Source organism: Passer montanus, unplaced genomic scaffold (genome assembly GCF_014805655.1).
Source record: "Passer montanus isolate IOZ18808 unplaced genomic scaffold, ASM1480565v1 scaffold22, whole genome shotgun sequence".
Taxonomy (NCBI): Eukaryota; Metazoa; Chordata; class Aves; order Passeriformes; family Passeridae; genus Passer; species Passer montanus.
In genome coordinates this window covers 1,398,773-1,418,358 of record NW_024366815.1, presented here as the reverse complement: position 1 = coordinate 1,418,358, position 19,586 = coordinate 1,398,773, and the positions used below count along the sequence as shown (strand labels likewise).

Genomic DNA, 19,586 nt, shown 5'->3' with positions numbered 1-19,586 from the left:
GGATAGTCGGGAGCAGTGCAGACGCCCAAAAGCTCAGATCAGCTAATGTGAACACACGCTGCCCCGCCCCCTTCCTGGCATAACTTGTGATCGCAGAGCCATGAAAGTATGTGAGTCCCTCCCCCAGCACAGACCGATCCCACCCGGCATATGATCTGGGCCCCATGTCAGCCGGAGCAGGCAGCACCAGCCTGCCACGGCACCGCTCGCAGCCGGAGCTATGACCTTAACCAAAGAGAGCTTCCACGGGGCGCTCCTGCCCACCTCTGGGGTGGCCAAGGCCGACATGGATGGCTCCACAGAGAAGGAGGAAGCTCCGAGGCAGTCCGTGATGAGGACTGGAGCAGCGGTGCCAAGGAGGCGCGCGGTGGGAAGGCTGGTCATGCACAGCATGGCCATGTTCGGCCGGGAGTTCTGCTATGCCGTGGAGGCCGCCTTTGTCACGCCGGTGCTGCTCAGTGTAGGGCTGCCCAAGAACCTCTACAGCCTCGTGTGGCTCATCAGCCCTATCCTGGGCTTCGTGCTGCAGCCCGTGGTAGGTTCAGCCAGTGATCACTGCACCTGTAGCTGGGGCAGGAGGCGACCTTACATTCTGGGTCTGGGCATCATAATGCTGTTAGGCATGGCTTTGTACCTCAATGGGGACGTGATGATCTCAGGTGAGTGAGGGGCATGCGCTGTGCTGACAGACAAAACTCGTCCTAGCCTTTCGAATCAGAAAAAGGAGAGGGATTCCCCTTTTGCTTCTTAAAATGCGCTGTTAAAATTTGGTATCATGTGACTGGGGTGCGCTGAAGGAGCTGGGGAGCACTGTAATCTTTGTGTACATTCAATCCTAACACTGCATGTTATGTACCCTCTGCATAGTGTTCTGTAGTCTGTGCATGTGATTGCAGTCTGTTTTATGTTGTTTTGGCTCCCTGATTAGCTCTCTGATAAGGTATAGATTTGCTTAGGCCATAGAAGTTTTTGTGAGCTAAGATCCACCTTATTAGCTTAAATGATAGTATTGTTTTTGTGATGTAATACATGTCCAAACCGAATCCCTGCTCATCCCTATTTTAGATGGATTACTATTCAAAATACTTGCCTTCTATTATTGCAGCACTGTCTTCACTCTTGTGTTGTGCTGGTTGAAAAACAAAAATCGTCAACTGCTTTGAAATCCTGTTGCCTCTGAAACATGCAAAATCAAATAGGAGTGACATCCATATTGTTACATTTTAGTTTGGGATGTAGTTTCTTAAAGTCTTGATACAGAGTTGTTGCTGACTCGGCAGATGGGGGGAGGGGTGTGTTTTATGGATTGATTTATTCTCTCTTCCTCGATATTATTGATGTTGAATGTACTTGATTTTACTGACCCAGAGACAGATATTGCAGTCAACTCTTGAATATCTAAAACAATATAAGGGTTGGACAAAGAGAAAAAATGAAAGTATTACAAAATGCTTGTGTTAGGCTACCAGGGCATGCCTTGAAGGTGTAAAGGGATAGATTAAGGATAGTGATGCTCTCGCTTGTGGAGCTTGAAGCATTCTGAGCATGTGCTGACTCAAGGCAGTAAATCAGCCTAGCCCAGCTCAGCACAGAATCAGCTCTCCTGCTTCTCTGATGAGATTCTGGTGCCACTGGCCTCTCTTGTGTAACCTTAGATTTTGAGGTATCAGGAAAGACTAAATGTGGTTTTGCAGAACATGGCACTGTTGCTGTCAGAATGAGGGTGTTTTTCTTTTTTTAGCTTTCATCGATGAGAGAGACAAGCAGCGGACGTGGGCAATAGTCATTACCATGCTGGGAGTAGTACTTTTTGATTTTGCAGCTGATTTTATTGATGGTCCCATCAAAGCATATTTATTTGATGTCTGCTCTCATCAGGATAAAGAGAAGGGTCTGCATTACCACGCCCTCTTTACAGGTACACTGATCCTTTCTTTTCCTCCCTCCCTCTCAAAGGAGGGGAGGGTAATTGCATGGGTTTTATCCTCACTGTGTTTCTAATCTTGAATGAACTGATCATCTGATCCTGCACTTCAGTCACGAGACTTTTGTTGTTGGGTTTTCACTACTCCAGAGAACAGCAACTTGTGATTGCTGCTACCAGAATTCTGAAGAAGGCTGCAGGCACAAATCATGACAGCAACATGCATGATTTAAGAGCAGTCAGTTTTTTTTAAATGTGAAGTAGGGTTTGTTCAGTTTGTTTTGGGTTTTTTTTCAAGTTTTTGCTGAGGCAAAAATTAAGGGATGTAGCTTGTTTCATTGCTATTGTACATAAAAATAACATTTTTGACTTGTTGTGTGACATACAACAAGAGCTGCACAAACCAATTGATTTCCATTCTTCAGCAGTGCTCCAGTATGTGCTGTATAGAAACAAGAGTTCTGTGTAAAATTCAGAAATTCACAACTCCACAAAATAAGTCCAAGTAGTTCCATTCAAGTTCCTGCAAATGAGGTTAACAGCTTTATTTGCCTTTGTACATTTTTGGAATGTTGCCAAGTTACAGAAGGACCCAAAACTGTTGGAACAAGTTCAAAGGAGGGCCCCAAAATTAATAAGGGGACTGGAGCACCTCTCCTTTGAAGATGGGCTGAGAAAGTTGGGGCTGTTCAGCCTGGTGAAGAGAAGGTTGTGTGGAGACCTCTTAGGAACCTTCCAGTATCTGAAGGGAGGACACAGGGAAGCTGGAGAGGGACTCTTCTTTAGGAAGATGAGGGGAAATTTAGGCTGGATGTTAGGAAGGAATTACTCCCTGTGAGGGTGGTGGGACACTGGAATAAGTTGTCCAGGGAGATTTTGAATGACCAACCCTGTCAATGTTCCAGGCCAGGTTGGATAAGGCCTTGAGCAGCCTGGTCTAGTTGGAGGTGTCTTTGCCAGTGGCAGGGGGGGTGGGTCTGGATCATCTCTAAGGTCCATCCCAACCCTGAACACTGATTCCACGTGTTGAGGAAATGCACAGGGAAGACACGTAAGGCTGCGTACCTGTGAAGTGACCTGGGAGGAACCTCCTGCCATGCCTGAGAGTAATCCCTGTAAAATAAAGCCCTAGACAAAATGAGAAGTCATGCAACCTTTGTTACAGCAGATTTTTGTGGCTACTGAGCCCCCAGCAGGAGCAGAGACACGTAAACTCAGTAGCAGTTACTCTATTCAAGGAGGGAGGTGTAGTAGCTAATGACAAAGGCTGATTTTGGGCACATGAAATACCTATGTCCAGGAACACAGTTTACAAGGGAAGCTTAAAGCCACATGGGAATGAAATCTGTATTATCCATTAGAAACAGATAAAATGTTAAGAAATCACTTTTTTGGAAAGAGAGAAGAGTGAGTCTCTGTGTATATTCAGCACAACTTGGTTTGAAAATTTTTTTGGGTGACACTTAAAAGTCTCTGAATTTGAAGCTACACATTTAGCTGATTCAGTGTACTGATCTGTGAAAAGGGATGTGGAACAAATAACATGAAATATGACGGGGGCAGAGTGCATGACTTGGTCCAGCATCCTGTGCTCTCCACAGCCAGTTCATCTTAACCCTTCCTAACTGAAAGTTCCCTGGTCTGGTGTTGAAATTCTCCCTTGATTGGAGTTCTACAGCCTCTCAAGGCATTCTCCAGCAATTCCCTGGCCTTGGTGTTTGTTTCCCTAAACTGTAGTATCAATATAAATTCTCTACAGTTTACATTTATCTTTCCCCATTTTATCCCTATTAGACACAGAGAGCAATTTTTTCATTTCTTCTCCAGGTTCTGTTTTAGATATTGTTTCTTTTTTCCACTTTAGTTCCTTCTTTCCTTTTATACTTAATACTTCTAAGATTTTACTCTCCAGTTTCCCTTCAGTTTAGGGCTTGAACATGAAACTTGATAGCTTTGCAGTTATGAAACCCATGGCCACTTATTCAAGTGGAAGAAAGAGCGCACAGGTTCAACAATCAACATTCAGGCTGCATTCCAATATCATTACGCTTCTTTTTCAAAACAGCATGCAAAGACATCCTCTATTGCCAAACATTCTGTCTGCAAACATACATTGAAAATAACATTGTGTAGATTTTCTTTAAAAAGTTTTAATAGCGTAATTGTTTTTTATGAGAACAAGTAAGGATACAGTCCCCTGTGAAATGCCATAGTCCACAATGAAGGGCACAAACAGACCCAGGAGGGCAAAGAAGATACAGAAAGACCAGAATGAAATCAAAATCCCATGTTTTTTGTGGAAGCAAGTGCAGCTGCTCTTAGTTTTTGTTAGATGCAGGGCTTTTCTGTGGACTGTTCTCCTATGCAAAAGGGTAGAAATGTTCCAAGTTCTTGGAAAGTGCCTATCCCATGGAACTCCCAACCATCCATCCCCCAGAGCCACCGGGTTAAGAAGGTGTCAGGACTCTACAAAGTCCTGCACCGGGTTAAGAAGGTGTCAGGACTCTACAAAGGCACCACCCCCACCAGAGCTCTGTGCTGAATGTAACAGAGTTCCTGTGCATCTCTGTGTGCTTTTATAACAAAGAGAAGAATTGTAAAAAACCAAACGGACTGAAAACTGGGTTTAGTAATGTCAAGGAACAAAGTAGCATTCTCATTTTACCCTTCAGTCTACCTCTTCTGAGAAAATTAGTAAATGGGATTACATGCTTATGCTTGTTCCTTTCTGTTTTCTTATCCAAGAGGTGTTGTATTTGTATATGTACAAAACAATGCCTTTGGGTTTATTTCCTTTTTAAAAAATTTCATATGGAGTCAGTATTTCTGTTTGGACTAAGCCAAATATATTTTACAAATTCTAAACTGTAGAAACTCTCAAAATAAATTTTAAAATGTTCGTTCTGTGAAAATTTAAAACAAACAAACAAACAAAAAAAACCGCCAAAAAACCCCAAATTTTTTTGTAGGATTTTATTTAATTTTACTTTTATTTTTTACCATTTCAAAGAAAATAGAACTTGAAAGAGTAAAAAAAAGAGATGGACCCTATTTTGTTGTGTGTTCAGGAAATTTCTAGAGTGCTCTGCCTGACAGATCTGAGGAGATTTTTCAAGAGATGTTTTAGTAACTGCTCATGTATGTGGTTAACTCAGTATTCCTATTTCTTGAGATAAATATCTGAAGAGTGATTATTCCATCATTTCTAGAGGGCATCACCTATTGAGGGTATTATGTACTCTTTATTTATTTTGTCAATGCTAGTAGACATTTTCTTTTCCTTTTTTTCCCCCTGCCATTGTAGGTTTGGGAGGAGCCCTGGGCTACCTTACAGGTGCTATGGATTGGGGTCAAACTATACTAGGATATACCTTGGCATCAGAATTCCAAGTGATTTTCTTCTTCTCAGCCTTGGTTTTCATAATCTGCCTTACCATACATCTGTGCAGTATTCCTGAAGTCCCACTCAGACATGAAAACGAAGAGGCAAAGTTCTTGTTGGAAGTGACTGAACCCCATAAATACAACTCCATAGAGGAGGAAATAAGGAATGGTCACTTAAAATCATCATGTACCGAAACAAAGGCTGCAGCCCAGCCAGGGAAATGCGCGGCTGCGTCACGCACAGAGGTGAGTGCAGAGGTGATTTTATAGGTTGTATCTTTGCATCCTTGGGGACCCCTTATCTAGCCAATGATTGTTGTTTGTAATGGAGTCCTTTCACCGGCACAGAAAAGAACCCTCCACCGGGATACAGAGACAGGAAAAGTCTGCTTGCCTGTTTTTTGACTATTTTTCCTTTACAAAATATTGCCAGCAAGAGGCATGAGACCAGCTAGTTCTGATGCTTTGATCCACTGGCAGGGACGAGGGGGAACCTGGCTTGGTTTTCTGCTCACTGTCAATCTCTTGATGTCCTCCTCCTGTGAATTTTGTAAATGAGATCTGCTTTGTCCTTTAGTCTTGATTTAATTAGCATAAAATTGTGGACAAAGACTGCAGACCGTTAATCTTTGATGTAGGTCTCTAATTCTCACCAAAGTCCACACAATTTTGTATATAATACATGTAAAATGTGTGACATTTGGGTTTTCTGCTGCTCAACATTTCATTGAGCTCTAATGTGTTTAAAATTTCTACTTCTACAGCAGTGCTACCGTGCTACCAGAGTTTGAATTTTATTTTGAGTGATATCATAGCTATGCCTTTGGCAAAATTTGTGGTGAGAGAAAACAGTCAGTACTTTTAAATCCTCACTGTTGTTTTGTTTCTGATGTTTTTTTGTGAGAGATTTCTTCAAAATAAGGCACCTAGGAAGAGGTGAATCTACCAGAAAAATATCTGGAGACCACTTCTAGTATTGTGTTGAGAACAGATGGTTGTTTTTACAGTTGGTTGATGACTTTTAGTGATAGAAATCCTCATGGTTATCTCATGGTACCCTAGGTAAGCATAGTATAACACAATAGTGGTGACACAATTGCTTCTCATTTTAATTCCATTTGTGATTTCTTGGCATTATGCATATCAATCCCTGATACAAATGTTTGATAAATCAGGTAAAATATACTAAAACATGTACAAACATGCATAAGTAGGAATGCGATACTCTTGTTTAATCTGTAAGTAGAAAGGATTTATTATTTCTTACTATTCATAATTTGTTTTATAATAGCACTTGGTATTTCCCCTGATACACTGATACAAATGTTTGATAAATCAGGTAAAATATACTAAGCATGTACAAACAGTTATAAGTAGGAAAGCAATACTCTTGTTTAATCTGTAAGTAAAAAGGATTTATAATCTCTTACTATTCATAGTTTGTTTTATAATAGCACTTGGTATTTGTAACTGGAAGAAAAATATTATGAAATTATTAAAATATTATTAAATTATTTCAATATTATTAGATGCAAGACATATTAAATGAGTGCTGCCTGATGATAATGCCAGGCAAGAAAAATATTATGAAATTATTAAAATATTATTAAATTATTTCAATATTATTAGATGCAAGACATATTAAATGAGTGCTGCCTGATGATAATGCCAGGCAAGAAAAATATTATGAAATTATTAAAATATTATTAAATTATTTCAATATTATTAGATGCAAGACATATGAAATGAGCACTCCCTGATGATAATGCCAGGCAAACGCGGAGTGGGGCAGACAGCAAGGCAACAGCTGTGTGGAGAATCTGACAAGAGCACTGTGATGCTGTCTGGGGTCCCCCACGTCAGGCCAGCCTGGGCAGCAGCGTCCTTCACCAGCGCTGCTCACTCTGAGCATCCTCCCAGGCGCTGGAGATGCTGAGCCTCATCCATTGCCTGGATCATGTACCTCTAAAACAGGAGAAGGCAAATGAAGTTGAGAGAGCGATGCAGTGGAAGTGGGGGGAGCAGACTGTGGTTTGGGGCAGCCTCTGCCTCGGGAAGAACTAATTCCATGGAGCCAGCAACATGAGGAGCGTGGAGTTTCATGTCTAACTCCGGAGGTGAAGCTGTGGTGGCGAGCCTGTGCCACTGCCCTCCTCTCTGCCTGGGCTGGGCAGCCTGTGAGAGTCCCCCAGTGCTTTGATCAGTCTCATGTTTCTTTGATGTGCATTTCTTTGTGTGCATGAATTCTAGACACTCACTGCTTTAATGATCTGTCTCCTGCGGCACATGTTTGCTGAGTTCATTCATTACCATAATCACTTCCTTGAAGAAATGGTTTGGCTTCCTGTTTTTCTGTCTCTTTTTTTTAAATTGCAGGCATCATGGCTATATTTCTTCTAAATTAAGGCCTCTGTTCTCACATGCTAATAGCTAACATGATTATTAATGAGATTGGGCCCATTACAGTATGAACAGACACCCAAAGCAATTAGCCTTGTATTCTTTTGAATGGTGCCAAATTATTCAAGGTCCACTGCCATAAAACCCGAGTCATATTGCTTTCTCTGTATTCTTATCATCTTATGCCCTGAGTTGTAGTGATTTTGTAGAGATTATTTGGTATTCTGAGCTTTTGAAGGATAAGGTACTTAAACAGAGCAAAACTTCAGCACATTATTTAAATTAGCATGTAGTTTGTGTGCTGGTATGCTTTGAATGTATACATGAAACATTTTTTGTTTCCTTTTCCACTTTCTGGAATATTTAAATAGAAAGAAAACATTTCCATCTAGCTGTCAAATTATTGTTTATTATCACTGCAGTGTTCTTTGTAATTCCATGATCTTACCTTAAAACTTTGATTGGAAAGGCTATTTTAAAAAGCAGTGTGGAAGAATTACAAACTAAATAAAGCCAAATCAAACAATAGTAATTATCCTTGAAATAACACTAATTAGTCAATCTGGAATTCCTTTGTTTTCTTTTTATAATAAGAATATAAAGCTTACCCTGTTTAAAAAAAGACAGTGATGCCAAGAGAAATTCCAAGGGATTTGGACAATATACAGTCCAAGATGGAAGTCAGCAACTTGAATTTTGGCATTCCTATGAGGATTAAAAACCTCACACTGAAGCAAAGTATTTTCCAACTTTATATGTGGTGATTATTCATAGAGTAGCCTGCAGCATAGCCTAGTTCAAAGGAAAGTAGATTAGTGAAAAGTATATACCAGACTGAAGAAAGAAAGGAAAAAATTACATCTTGCAGCAAATTGAAGACAAGATCCAGTCCAGGAATTTTGAGTAATTAGCGTAACTTTTGCAGTTCTTCCACATTTCATAACATACATCTTCCCTTACCCTCTCTCCTGACACTGTTGTCTCCAAACATCATCAGAGAAAATTGGAAGTTTTCCATCATCCACAGTTAAAATAGTATGGGGGGGGTTTTTCACTCTCTTTAAAAGCAATGAACCATGCAGGAGCTTTAATTCAGGAAGAATTATGTGTCAAAATACCTGATATCAAGCGCACCTACAGTAGTTTAAAAAAAAAAAAGTAATACAAATGATCTGATGAATGTGACTGGAGAAGAAACAGAGAGTTTTGGGGTACTGGGCTGAGACAAGAAGGGAGTTATCATGGGGAATTAAAGGCAGTGAGAAAATTTGATTTTCTTCATCAGTGAGATTTGTTAACCAGTACCAATTAAGTTTTGATTACGAAATTGGTTATTTTTCCCCTGGTATGAGGTGTTCAGGTGCTGGGGCTCACATTCTCTGTGTGCTACCATGGGGAGCCTCAGCTTCCCTCTGCTTCAAGGACAGCACGTAGTGGAAAGCTCATTATCTGCTCAAAGAGGTAGAAGTTTCCTAGGGAATGTAGCTCATAAAATGGAAGGGAATAAGGTCTCAGAAATCCACAACTGACACATTTTAATTTTCAGGAAGTATTTTGAGCATAACTTTCTTCAGCAGCAGTTTTAAATTTTCAGTGAAAAGCTGATGGTGGAATTTAGCTCATAAAATGGAAGGGAATAAGGTCTCAGAAATCCACAACTGACACATTTTAATTTTCAGGAAGTATTTTGAGCATAACTTCTTCAGCAGCAGTTTTAAATTCAGTGAAAATCTGATGGTCTCTATAAAGAAATAACTTTTGTTTCCTGTTGTTTCTGTTGTTGGTTCATTGGAGGATTTTTTAACTCTCTGAGTCTGCTTTGGCAGAAAATTTCCCTGTTATTCTACATGTAAATAATTGTTCTACTGATAATAACAGCAAAATATGTTACATTCCTGCTGGTATACTCCGTCTCTTCTATAGTTCCTGTGAATTTCAGAAATTGAAGAAAAGTCAGTATCCAAGCAAACCTTCCTAGCAAAAAATAAAAGACTTTGGAAGTTTAGCAATGAAAAGATACTACTAAGGCCTTCTTCATTTGCTGTCAGCTATTTCATTAGCCTTCAGGACAATAATACTGTATTATTCTTGAATATCTGCTTTTAGGAAAAGAGGCAGATGACCCTTAAATCCCTCTTGAAGACACTTTTAAGCATGCCATCCCACTATCGCTGTCTGTGTGTGAGCCACCTCTTTGGATGGATGGCTTTCCTGTCCAACATGCTTTTCTTCACGGATTTCATGGGACAGGTAAAGCATAAAATACTCTCACTACTCCTTCCTTGTAGCATCTCCTCCTCCATCAGAAAGAAATGAAGTGGTGTTACTATCCTGAGCAAATGACACTGGTGTCAGAGCCATTTGTATGTGGATGTCTCGACAACAGTTTTGTAAACCAGCTAATTAAGGTCAGGCCATTGTTCCAAGCCTGTCTGGGGAAGTCATTGGGGAAAACCTTTAGCATTTGTAAGGCTATCTGTGTCTAAATGTTCCAAGTGAAGCTCTCAGAGCTGGTCCAAACATATCCATTTTCTGCTTTGGCTTCGGAGCTGCTCCCAGACGGGCAGGTTTTCTAGCTGGGGCAGTGCTTGGATGCAGCTGGTGTGTGTGCAGCATCCCCACAAAGACCTTCCCCATGCTCTGCAGCCTCCCTGGCCTCAGGCCATGCAGCTCTTTGCACACAGGGAGCTACTTGGTAGCAGAAAGTTTTATCTTCCTGCATTTGTCTGTCCTGAGTCCCTTTTCTCAGCAACTGTTTGCCTTCACAACACCCAGTGGTGCCTTTTCCGTGCCATTCCCAGGGACTGCATGTCCTTGACAGTGGTTCTTGCCTGTATGGATGTGTCTGCCTCCTTCCTTCCAGAGCACTAATATGGTCCTGGCACAAATCTCTCACTGCCTCTCCCTGCTCCTCTGTGGTTTCCATACAGTATTCCCATTTCCTCGTCTTTTTTGTCTTTTCAGGCAAGGCAAGAGGGAGAGTTTTTTCCCCTGCAGTGTAGATGAACAACTGAAAGAAAAAAGTTTTGCTTGTCTAGAAAAGTAACTGAATAAGACAACAACTGTGTGGAAAAATGAATGTATTGAGGAAAATCTGAAAGAGAAAAGAGAAAAAAAAAGTTGTAGATAAATTAGGGAAAGAAAGGCTAAGGCAAGAAGACAGAGAGAAGAGAGACATTGGAAGTGAGACACCCAAAGGATAGAAGAGCAAATGAGTCAACGTAAAATAGACAGTCCAGGAAAAGGCAGAGGGTAAGAAATGAGTCTGGGACTTGATAGCCCAGGAGATGTGAGTGTGAAATCTTGAGAATTACAAATGGGTGGTTAGGACACTGCTCAGCAGATTTTTTGGGTGCTGCCTACCAGGGATGGAGCCCTGTGCCCGTGAGAAGGAGGCATTCCCTACATGGTGCTATTCCTGCCTTCTGTGATGCTATTCCTGCCTTCTGTGACTTTTGTGGTCTCTTTCAGGTTGTGTACCATGGAAATCCCTATGCACCTCACAACTCCACACTTTACCTTACCTACAAAGCAGGGGTAGAGATGGGATGCTGGGGACTGTGCATCAATGCAATTTCTTCATCAGTCTATTCTTGTAAGTACCCAGTAATAAACTCCAACACTGTTTGCTGTTTGCCATTGTTCAAAAACCACAAAGGGATGCCAAATTACTTGGAACTTTTTTTTTTACATTAAAACTTTAAGGAATGTTACATTCTCAGCATTGTTAGAAACTCACATCTTAGCACAAACAGTTCCTGACCACATGATGAGGGGTGACTTTGGAAGTAGGAAGTTGTTCTGCACATGAACTGACCCTGAACACTGAAAATCGTTCTGAAATTAAATGCCACACCAAATTCTTAGGTGTTCTTTCACCTAGCAATGCTGTAGTTGTAGGCTCTCTAAGGTGACCTCTCCCGCATTCCCCATGCAGCAGGTCTTGCCAGAAGCTTGAATCTTGCTCTCCAAAATTATGTGTAAACATGTTAGCACAGCTCCCCAGGTAGATTTCACCATAACTCTTCCCTAGGATTAAAAAAATCATGATCTGAAAACTCAAATAAGTAGCATTTTGGGGGTTGATTTAAGCATCTAAAAGAGGCTTGAGGGAAATGTTTTCACCTTTGGAGCTTAACTGCAGGCATTTCTGTGTGGCCTTTCTGTGGATGAACTTCTATTCAGCACAAGTATCTCTGGCTGCAGCTGCAGTGCAAACTGCAGGTTGAGCTCTGGGTGGTGTCAGCAAGTATTCCTTGTCAAGTTTATACCCACAATAATTTGATGTAATTTCCAAAATCATTAAGATTATCTTCTTCATTGCATTTTACAAAATACAAGGGTTTTGTTTTTTTTTTTTTCCTTTAAAAGGAACTCCCTGATAAAATGAGACCTATTTCTTTTAATCTTAGCATTTCCACTTTCTTTTCACAGACTTGCAGAAAGTCCTTCTGCCATACATAGGATTAAAGGGACTTTACTTCATTGGATACCTACTTTTTGGACTGGGTACTGGATTAATTGGCTTGTTTCCCAATGTCTATTCCACTCTGGCTCTTTGCTCACTCTTTGGAGTCATGTCCAGCACACTGTACACGGTGCCATTCCACCTCATTGCAGAGTACCACAGGGAAGAAGAGGTGAGTGCAATGTCTCAAGAAACATTAAGTTCATATCTGTCTGTGACTATTCAACCTGTTTTGGGGATAAACTGGATAGAAATGAGCAGCTATTAATTTCAATTTTGAACTATTAATAATGACACATATGAATGGGAAGTTTCTGACAGAGGGAGTTAACATCCCAGCTTCAAACTCTCCAAACAGACCTTCAGTGAAACAAATAATTATTTATCATCAGATCTGAAACAAAGCCAATCACAGCACATGTTCAGGCAGTAAGCAGGTAACAGGGCTCCATTTGTGTTGTCTTCAAGTCCTTCTTTATATCCTTCCTTCCAGCCACGTTAGCAGAGGACTCCTGAGGGCCTGAGGTAAATAACAAGCCTGTAAAGGCTGTCAGAATTTTTTTGTAATTGCAAAGTGTTACAAAAGCTCTTAGCTAATAAACAAATGACATTCAAGTACAAACAGCATTATATAGTTCAGTATTAAATCATATACCACATTCTCATTACCTTTCTAAATGTCTGTGGTTGGGTTTTTTGTGCTTCATGGCCTTAAATCCTGTTTCCAAGGAAAATCTGGAAAAACTTGCAAACCTTGTATCATGTTACTGGGCACAGCAGGATCTTCATGTATTGTAAAGTGTTGAGTTCTTTAATGGAAAAATCCCCTGAAGTCTCTTAAGTTAGTCAAACAGCTGGAAACAAGAAAGATTAAGGAGAGATGGAAGAAATTAGGAAAAGTTCTCAGTACATCTTGGGACATCTGAAAAAATTAATAAAGGCAATGCTGAACCATTGGAAAACCACATAAAACATAGTTGAAAGCAGCAGAGGGCTAGATCAAGTGCTACACAACATTTCCTGCTGTTTTGTACCACTTTCACCAGCTCTTTCTGAATGATGATCACAAAAGAACTCTCTAATTACTCTACTGAATGCCAGGAGGATGTCTCAAAGTGATTAAATATTTCATATATATGATTCAAAATTTTTTGGTTAATTTCTTTGCTCCTTCCAACAGAGAATGATCATGATGTGTTATAAACACAAAACAAAAGACTGGGAATGAGCCCAGGTTAGGGTGAAATCTCAATTCTTACCTCAGGTCAGCCAACTCAGAGAGGAGGAGTAAATGCAAAATCTGTTTCAAGACAGAAGTGAAGTAAAATAAGCTAAAGTGTGCATGAACTTTACACTTAATAGGCTGTTATATTCATGTGTTACTTAAAAGACAACCAGTTTTTTCTTGTTCGGTGTATGGTATTTGCTATGACAGATGTTATATGATATATAATTCTATGTTAGATTTTATATTAATGGGCTGAGGTTTAGATCAGATCTTCTATAATGTACAAGACAGAAAAAAAAAAAGAGTAGACATCAAGCAAAAGAGTGCATTCATTTACAGATTCATGTATTTGTGGTAGAACTACTGCCACATAGGAACACTGGGAACAGCCCAGCAAAAGAAATATAATTTATTTTTCAAAGTGTCTAAAACTGGGGCTTTATAATTTCAAAACAAGGAGTAGATATCTTCCCCCACTATGCACTCTACCAAAATCATGTGCTATGTTTTATAATGCTGCCATTTCAGCTACTGCTCTGTGCTGCTGTTCCCTAGGATCCAAATTCAATTTTTTTTCTACTGGATTAGGAACAGACTCTTTGTCTCCAGTACTTGTGAGATTTGTGTAGCTCAAAGGCAAGGTAATAGGGTTTGCAAAAAGCAAAAAGCATCTTAATGGCTAAGAGAATTTGGATACCAGAACACCGCGGAGCCACTGGCCTGCAGTGTGGGAACTTGTCATTGGAACACAACCTCCTCCATTTAAGAGCCTATGCAGGAAGAAAATAAACATGTCAATTATCAAATAATTTCCCAATAAAACAGAGTAATTTCTTTCTGGAGGAAGGGACCCCCAGAGATCATGTAGATCTTTCTCAAGGAGGGCAACCTGGAGCAGGCTGCCCCAGGTCTGGTTTGAATGATTCCAAGAAAGGAGACTCCACATCCCCTCTAGTTAACCTGTTCCAGTGACCCACCAGCTCACAGGGTGCTGATATGCAAGACACTTGTATATAATAAATGAAGGCTTTTGGTCTGCTATGCATATCATAGAAGATACACAGATTAGTAATTAAAAGTGGTCATCAGCAGTGTAGAAGAATCCTAGTCTGGATGTTTGTTTTTGGGTTGCTTTCATCCTCAGCAATAAAAGTATTACATTTGTATTTTAATACAGATTTCCTTTATGTGCTTTGAGCCATAAGTTCAGGTTCCTGCCTTTATGCGTGTGGGGCACATCAGCACTGCTGTAAAGCCTTTGTATTTGGTTCCTCACAACATCCTTCCCTGTAAAGTGAAAAGATGGATTTGATGAGTGGACTGTTAGATGGATAAGAAAGTGGTCACATCCAGAGGGTCGTGGTCAATGACAGAATCCAAATGGACATAAGTGACAAGTGGTGCCCTCAAGGGTTTGCACTGGGACCAGTGTGATTCTTCTTTAATGACACAGACGAAAGGATTGCACACTCTGCTCTGCTGAGACCCACCTGGAGCACAGCATCCAGAGCTGGGCTCCAGCACAGGAGGGACAGGGACCTGCTGCAGTGAGCCCAGAGAGGAGACACAAAAATGGTCACAGGGCTGGAGAACTCCTCCTGTGAGGAATAGCTGAGAGACACCTGCTGCAGTGAGCCCAGAGAGGAGACACAAAAATGGTCACAGGGCTGGAGAACCCCTCCTCAGCTGAGGAACAGCTGAGAGAATTGAGATTGTTCAGCCTGGAGAAGAGAAGGCTTCAGATTGACATAGGTGTGGCTTTCCAGTATTTGAAGGGAGCTTGCAAGAAAGATGGAGAGGGGCTTTTCACAAGGGCACATAGTGATAGGACAAGCAGGAATGGCATAAAACTTAGAGAGAGTAAATAGGTTAGATATCAGGAAAAAATTCTTTACTGTGCGGGTGGTAAGGCATGGGATCATGTTGTCCAGAGAAGTTTTGGATGCCCCATCCCTGGAGGTGTTTAAGGCCAGGTTGGATGTACCTTCGAGCACTCTGGAAAGTGTCCCTGCTCACAACAAGAGCATTTGAACAAGATGATTTTTAAAGCTCCTTCCAACACAAACCATTCTGTGATTCTATGATGATTCTTTGATAGGACCTGCTGCAGTGAGCCCAGAGAGGAGACACAAAAATGGTCACAGGGCTGGAGAACTCCTCCTGTGAGGAATAGCTGAGAGACTTGAGATTGTTCAGCCTGGAGAAGAGAAGGCTTCAGATTGACATAGGTGTGGCTTTCCAGTATTTGAAGGGAGCTTGCAAGAAAGATGGAGAGGGGCTTTTCACAAGGGCACATAGTGATAGGACAAGCAGGAATGGCTTCAAACTTAGAGAGAGTAAATAGGTTAGATATCAGGAAAAAATTCTTTACTGTGCGGGTGGTAAGGCATGGGATCAGGTTGTCCAGAGAAGGGACATCCCTGGAGGTGTTTAAGGCCAGGTTGGATGTACCTTCGAGCACCCTGGAAAGTGTCCCTGCTCACAACAAGAGCATTTGAACAAGATGATTTTTAAAGCTCCTTCCAACACAAACCATTCTGTGATTCTATGATGATTCTTTGATAATATGATAGTATGGCTCCTTCAGCCATGAGTCAGAGCCAAATTATTCATGACAGGATGACCTGTACTGTTTAATGTCAGTTTGACAGAGCTCAAGTTGACCTGAACTTGAAAATCATGTCTAATTTTTCCGGTCCATTTTCAATTACTTCCTTAAGAGAAGGGATAGAGGGAAAAACTGCAGATGAGAAAAAATTTGGTGGAAGCTTGGAAAGCTCACTGTTACTTAAAATCCCTGTGGTACAAGAAGGGGAGCAGTGACCTATTAACCTGCCCCACTGCCCCTGGGGATGTAACAACGTCTCAGCCAAGAGCTGTGCATTGCTGACACTGTCCCGTTTCTGGGGCTTGTTCTGTGCTTCTTTGCAGAGCCTGAAGCTGCAGGAAGGGGAACAAGCAGGGGAGAACGGGCGAGGGAAGGGCATTGACTGTGCTGCCCTGACCTGCATGGTGCAGCTGGCCCAGATCATTCTCGGCGTGGGCCTGGGGCTCCTGGTGAGCGTGGCCGGCAGCGCCGTCACCGTGATTTCGGCATCCACGGTGGCACTGATCGGCTGCTGCTTCGTGGCTTTCTGCATTCGGTACGTGGACTAGGACTGCAAGAAGCAGTTGGAAGGGATCTCCCCAGGGGAGCGTTTTCTTTCTGGGTCAGTAGCACCGGTGCTGTTGCTGTGCTGATGCTGCTGACACATCATCCTCTCTTACCTCCTTGGATCGGTTGCAATTCCAGAGCTTTATGAAATGGAGATTGATGACTTGATAAAACTGGTTGTCTTATGCCTCAGACACACACACACACACACGCACACACACACACACACACACACACACACACACAGAGTGTGTTCACATGCTGTGACATGTGATGGTGTGTGTGGCCACGGTATTTTGATACCCTACACCAGGAGTCATTATGAAAGTCCTCATTACCAATTTGTGAAAGTTAGCGGATGAAGAATGTGATAAACTGAGGTAATGTAAAAGGACAGAGTTAGGATGAAAGTTCTTATTTATCTTGTTCTTCAAGTGTCCTAAGCTGGGGGCTGTTCCCTCCAATAGTCAAAAGCTGCAGGAGATTCAAACAGATGTCAGAGGTCATGCAGGGTGCAGTTCTGTTATGATTAGTGGTACTACTAAATTGGATCAGCTCATTACCAGCTACTGTATAGAGCAGATTTGAGTGTGAAAAATTACTGGAATATATAAAAGATTGAAGCCTATTATTTAAAAGCATTACTGTAAAGCAATTATTTTGTACTGGATCCTGCTGCTTCTGCATGAATGAAGTGAAAGTACTGGCTGAGCTTGTCAGGAAAGTCTACCCAAAGGTGCTTTGCAAATCCATGTGTAGGTACCTAAAACTCTGCCTATGGGAAACAGCTGCCATTTCTTCCTTCATTAAAAAGTAGCCTCTCAGTTCTGATGCTGTAATTGAAATAATAAACTTGGCCAATGTAAGAATTTGACAGCTGGTTCACCACATAAATCTTGACATTGGATATGACAGCATTTATCTTAAAGTAGCATTTATCTTTTCTCTGTTTTCCTTCATGCTTTGCCTGAAATGGCATTTGCTCTCTGCAGAATATTGTAGATAAATTTAGTTCTGCAAAGCACTATCAGGAATTATTGTACAGTAAATACATAAGCCCAGTTATTTGTATTTAATTGCATATGAAGCTTCTTTCTTATTTTTATAATACTGTCACAGTTTTGAAAACCTGTTTGTAAAAGCAATATATTGTATTTATGCTGTGCTTCCTCTGTCCTGAAAACTGTCATATCTATCCACTATGTTATAAGTTAAGCCACCTGAAGCCATCTGCTAATGCAATATTGTTAATGAACATGGAGAGACTATGGGCAAGTATGGTGTTTATGGTTGGTTTTGTTCTTAATGCTGCACATGTATCATCAACACTGTTCAGAGAAATGCAGTGTTGAGCTTATCAGCTCTTAGAAGCTCTGCAAGACACGAACTGACAACACCAACAATAAAAGGTTACATTTGAGCATCGAGTGTCCCTGCAGAGATGCATCAGCTTCATCCTTTTTCTATGTTTTCAAGAGTGAGTCACATATTCTCAGGAAAACCAATTTTCCCTTAGGTAAATTCTTATTAATTTCAACAAGCCCGTGGGAGCCTCAGATACCTTTGCTTGATGATGACTGTCTCCACTGCAGGCTCCAAAAGGGGCTCAGTGCCTGGCAAACCTCACCACAGCATCTGCATCCTGCCTTTCGAATAAGCCATGTTTCATGGGTTTTTTTTGCTTTGTGGCTCTTCATTTCACACCCATGAAAGTGAAAGCCTGGGAAGACAGCCCCTGGACTGTGTTTGAAACAGTTTACAGGTGCAGAGACAGCGGGAGCACAAGGGCCTTAACAGGCACAAAGAGGAGGAAGACAGAAAATGAAGGATTGTTGTCTTCCCAATTAGCTTTATGCCATCATTAACTCACTAACTTCCATTAACTCCGTATCTCCTGGGAGGACAAATTTTCAAGGGAAGGGCAAGGCGTCTATGGAGCCATAAAAACAGATAAAGGAGGAAGTGATCTGGTTTCATAGGACGGCACCACATAAACTTGTGCACCAGGAGCTGAGGCCATAAGGCTCTGATTCCACTGTGAGGCTGTGAAATGTTTACCTATGTCTTTGTCAATATTTTCTTTGAGGTTTAACACCATTAGAACATTAATATTTAAATGGTCAATGTTATCCCTGCTATCTTACACAAAGAGGATGCTGGCATTGATTCAGGCCCACAAAGGGACCACAGATCTGGGGCAATGCAAGAAAGGTTCTGAACCTGTAGAGAGAAGTGAGAAGAGCCCATCATGTATATCAGTGCTTCTATTTACAGATTGATTCAGAGAAAATTGTTTCAGGAACTCATAATTTCTCACAACCTCATGATCTTTCCCTTAAAAACCCACTGTCGGCTACAGATGACAGAAACATTAAAGTCATCTTTTCTCTGGAAATCTCCATAAAAACATCCTGTATTGTTCCCAGAACTTCAAAAAGTATCTTTATGAGTCTTTGTTAGAAATGAGAAACTGACAAAAAAGTATATACAATTTGGAAAACATTTTTTTGTTTATAAAACAAAAAAATGATGGTGCTCATTCTGAAGTTGAAAATTTATCTCAAGTGTTACTGAAAGCAATATAAAATGTTACTAACTCATAAAAGGGGATAAAACACATATTTCTTTTAGCAATAGAAATGTTACTAATGTATGTTACTAATATAATATATTACTAATACATGAAAGGGGATAAAATATTTATTTCAGCAAAAGAAATGCTAAAATGTTAAAAGTGTTGGAGGTTTTGAAGGATTGTACTGTAATGCTATTAATTTAAGAAGTTCCACCTCTTCTCTGCTTTTACATTAGTTCTGGACTTGAGCCATCAATACGATTATTTACTGTACTTAACATCAACTTTATAACAGTGATGTGAGTATAACGTTACAAGTACCTTGTGCCTGATCTATCTCATCTGGTTTTATTTCCATATACATAAAATCAAATAAATAAAGATCCTCTCTGTATTATGTTTATGTAAATGATACACTGAGACGAACCACACAGAATCACAGGGTGGGTCAAG

General features: G+C 40.9%; 1 protein-coding gene across 1 annotated transcript; it reads left to right on the top strand.

Moving 5' to 3' along the window:
* The first annotated feature begins 201 nt into the window (after nt 1-201).
* On the top strand, nt 202-18,830 carry SLC45A2 (solute carrier family 45 member 2). Its single transcript, XM_039709822.1, has 7 exons — nt 202-659; nt 1,742-1,918; nt 5,229-5,554; nt 9,815-9,958; nt 11,180-11,303; nt 12,143-12,348; nt 16,336-18,830. The coding sequence occupies exons 1-7, from the start codon at nt 221-223 to the stop codon at nt 16,558-16,560; spliced, it is 1,641 nt and encodes a 546-aa protein (XP_039565756.1). The 5' UTR covers nt 202-220; the 3' UTR covers nt 16,561-18,830.
* The last annotated feature ends 756 nt before the right edge of the window (nt 18,831-19,586 follow it).

Bases quoted from the DNA above. Each gene is read 5' to 3' on its own strand.
- SLC45A2 (XM_039709822.1), top strand. From the start codon at position 221: ATGACCTTAACCAAAGAGAGCTTCCACGGGGCGCTCCTGCCCACCTCT. The intron at 1,919-5,228 runs GTACACTGATCC...CTGCCATTGTAG, and splicing joins TTACCACGCCCTCTTTACAG to GTTTGGGAGGAGCCCTGGGC. The intron at 9,959-11,179 runs GTAAAGCATAAA...GGTCTCTTTCAG, and splicing joins TCACGGATTTCATGGGACAG to GTTGTGTACCATGGAAATCC.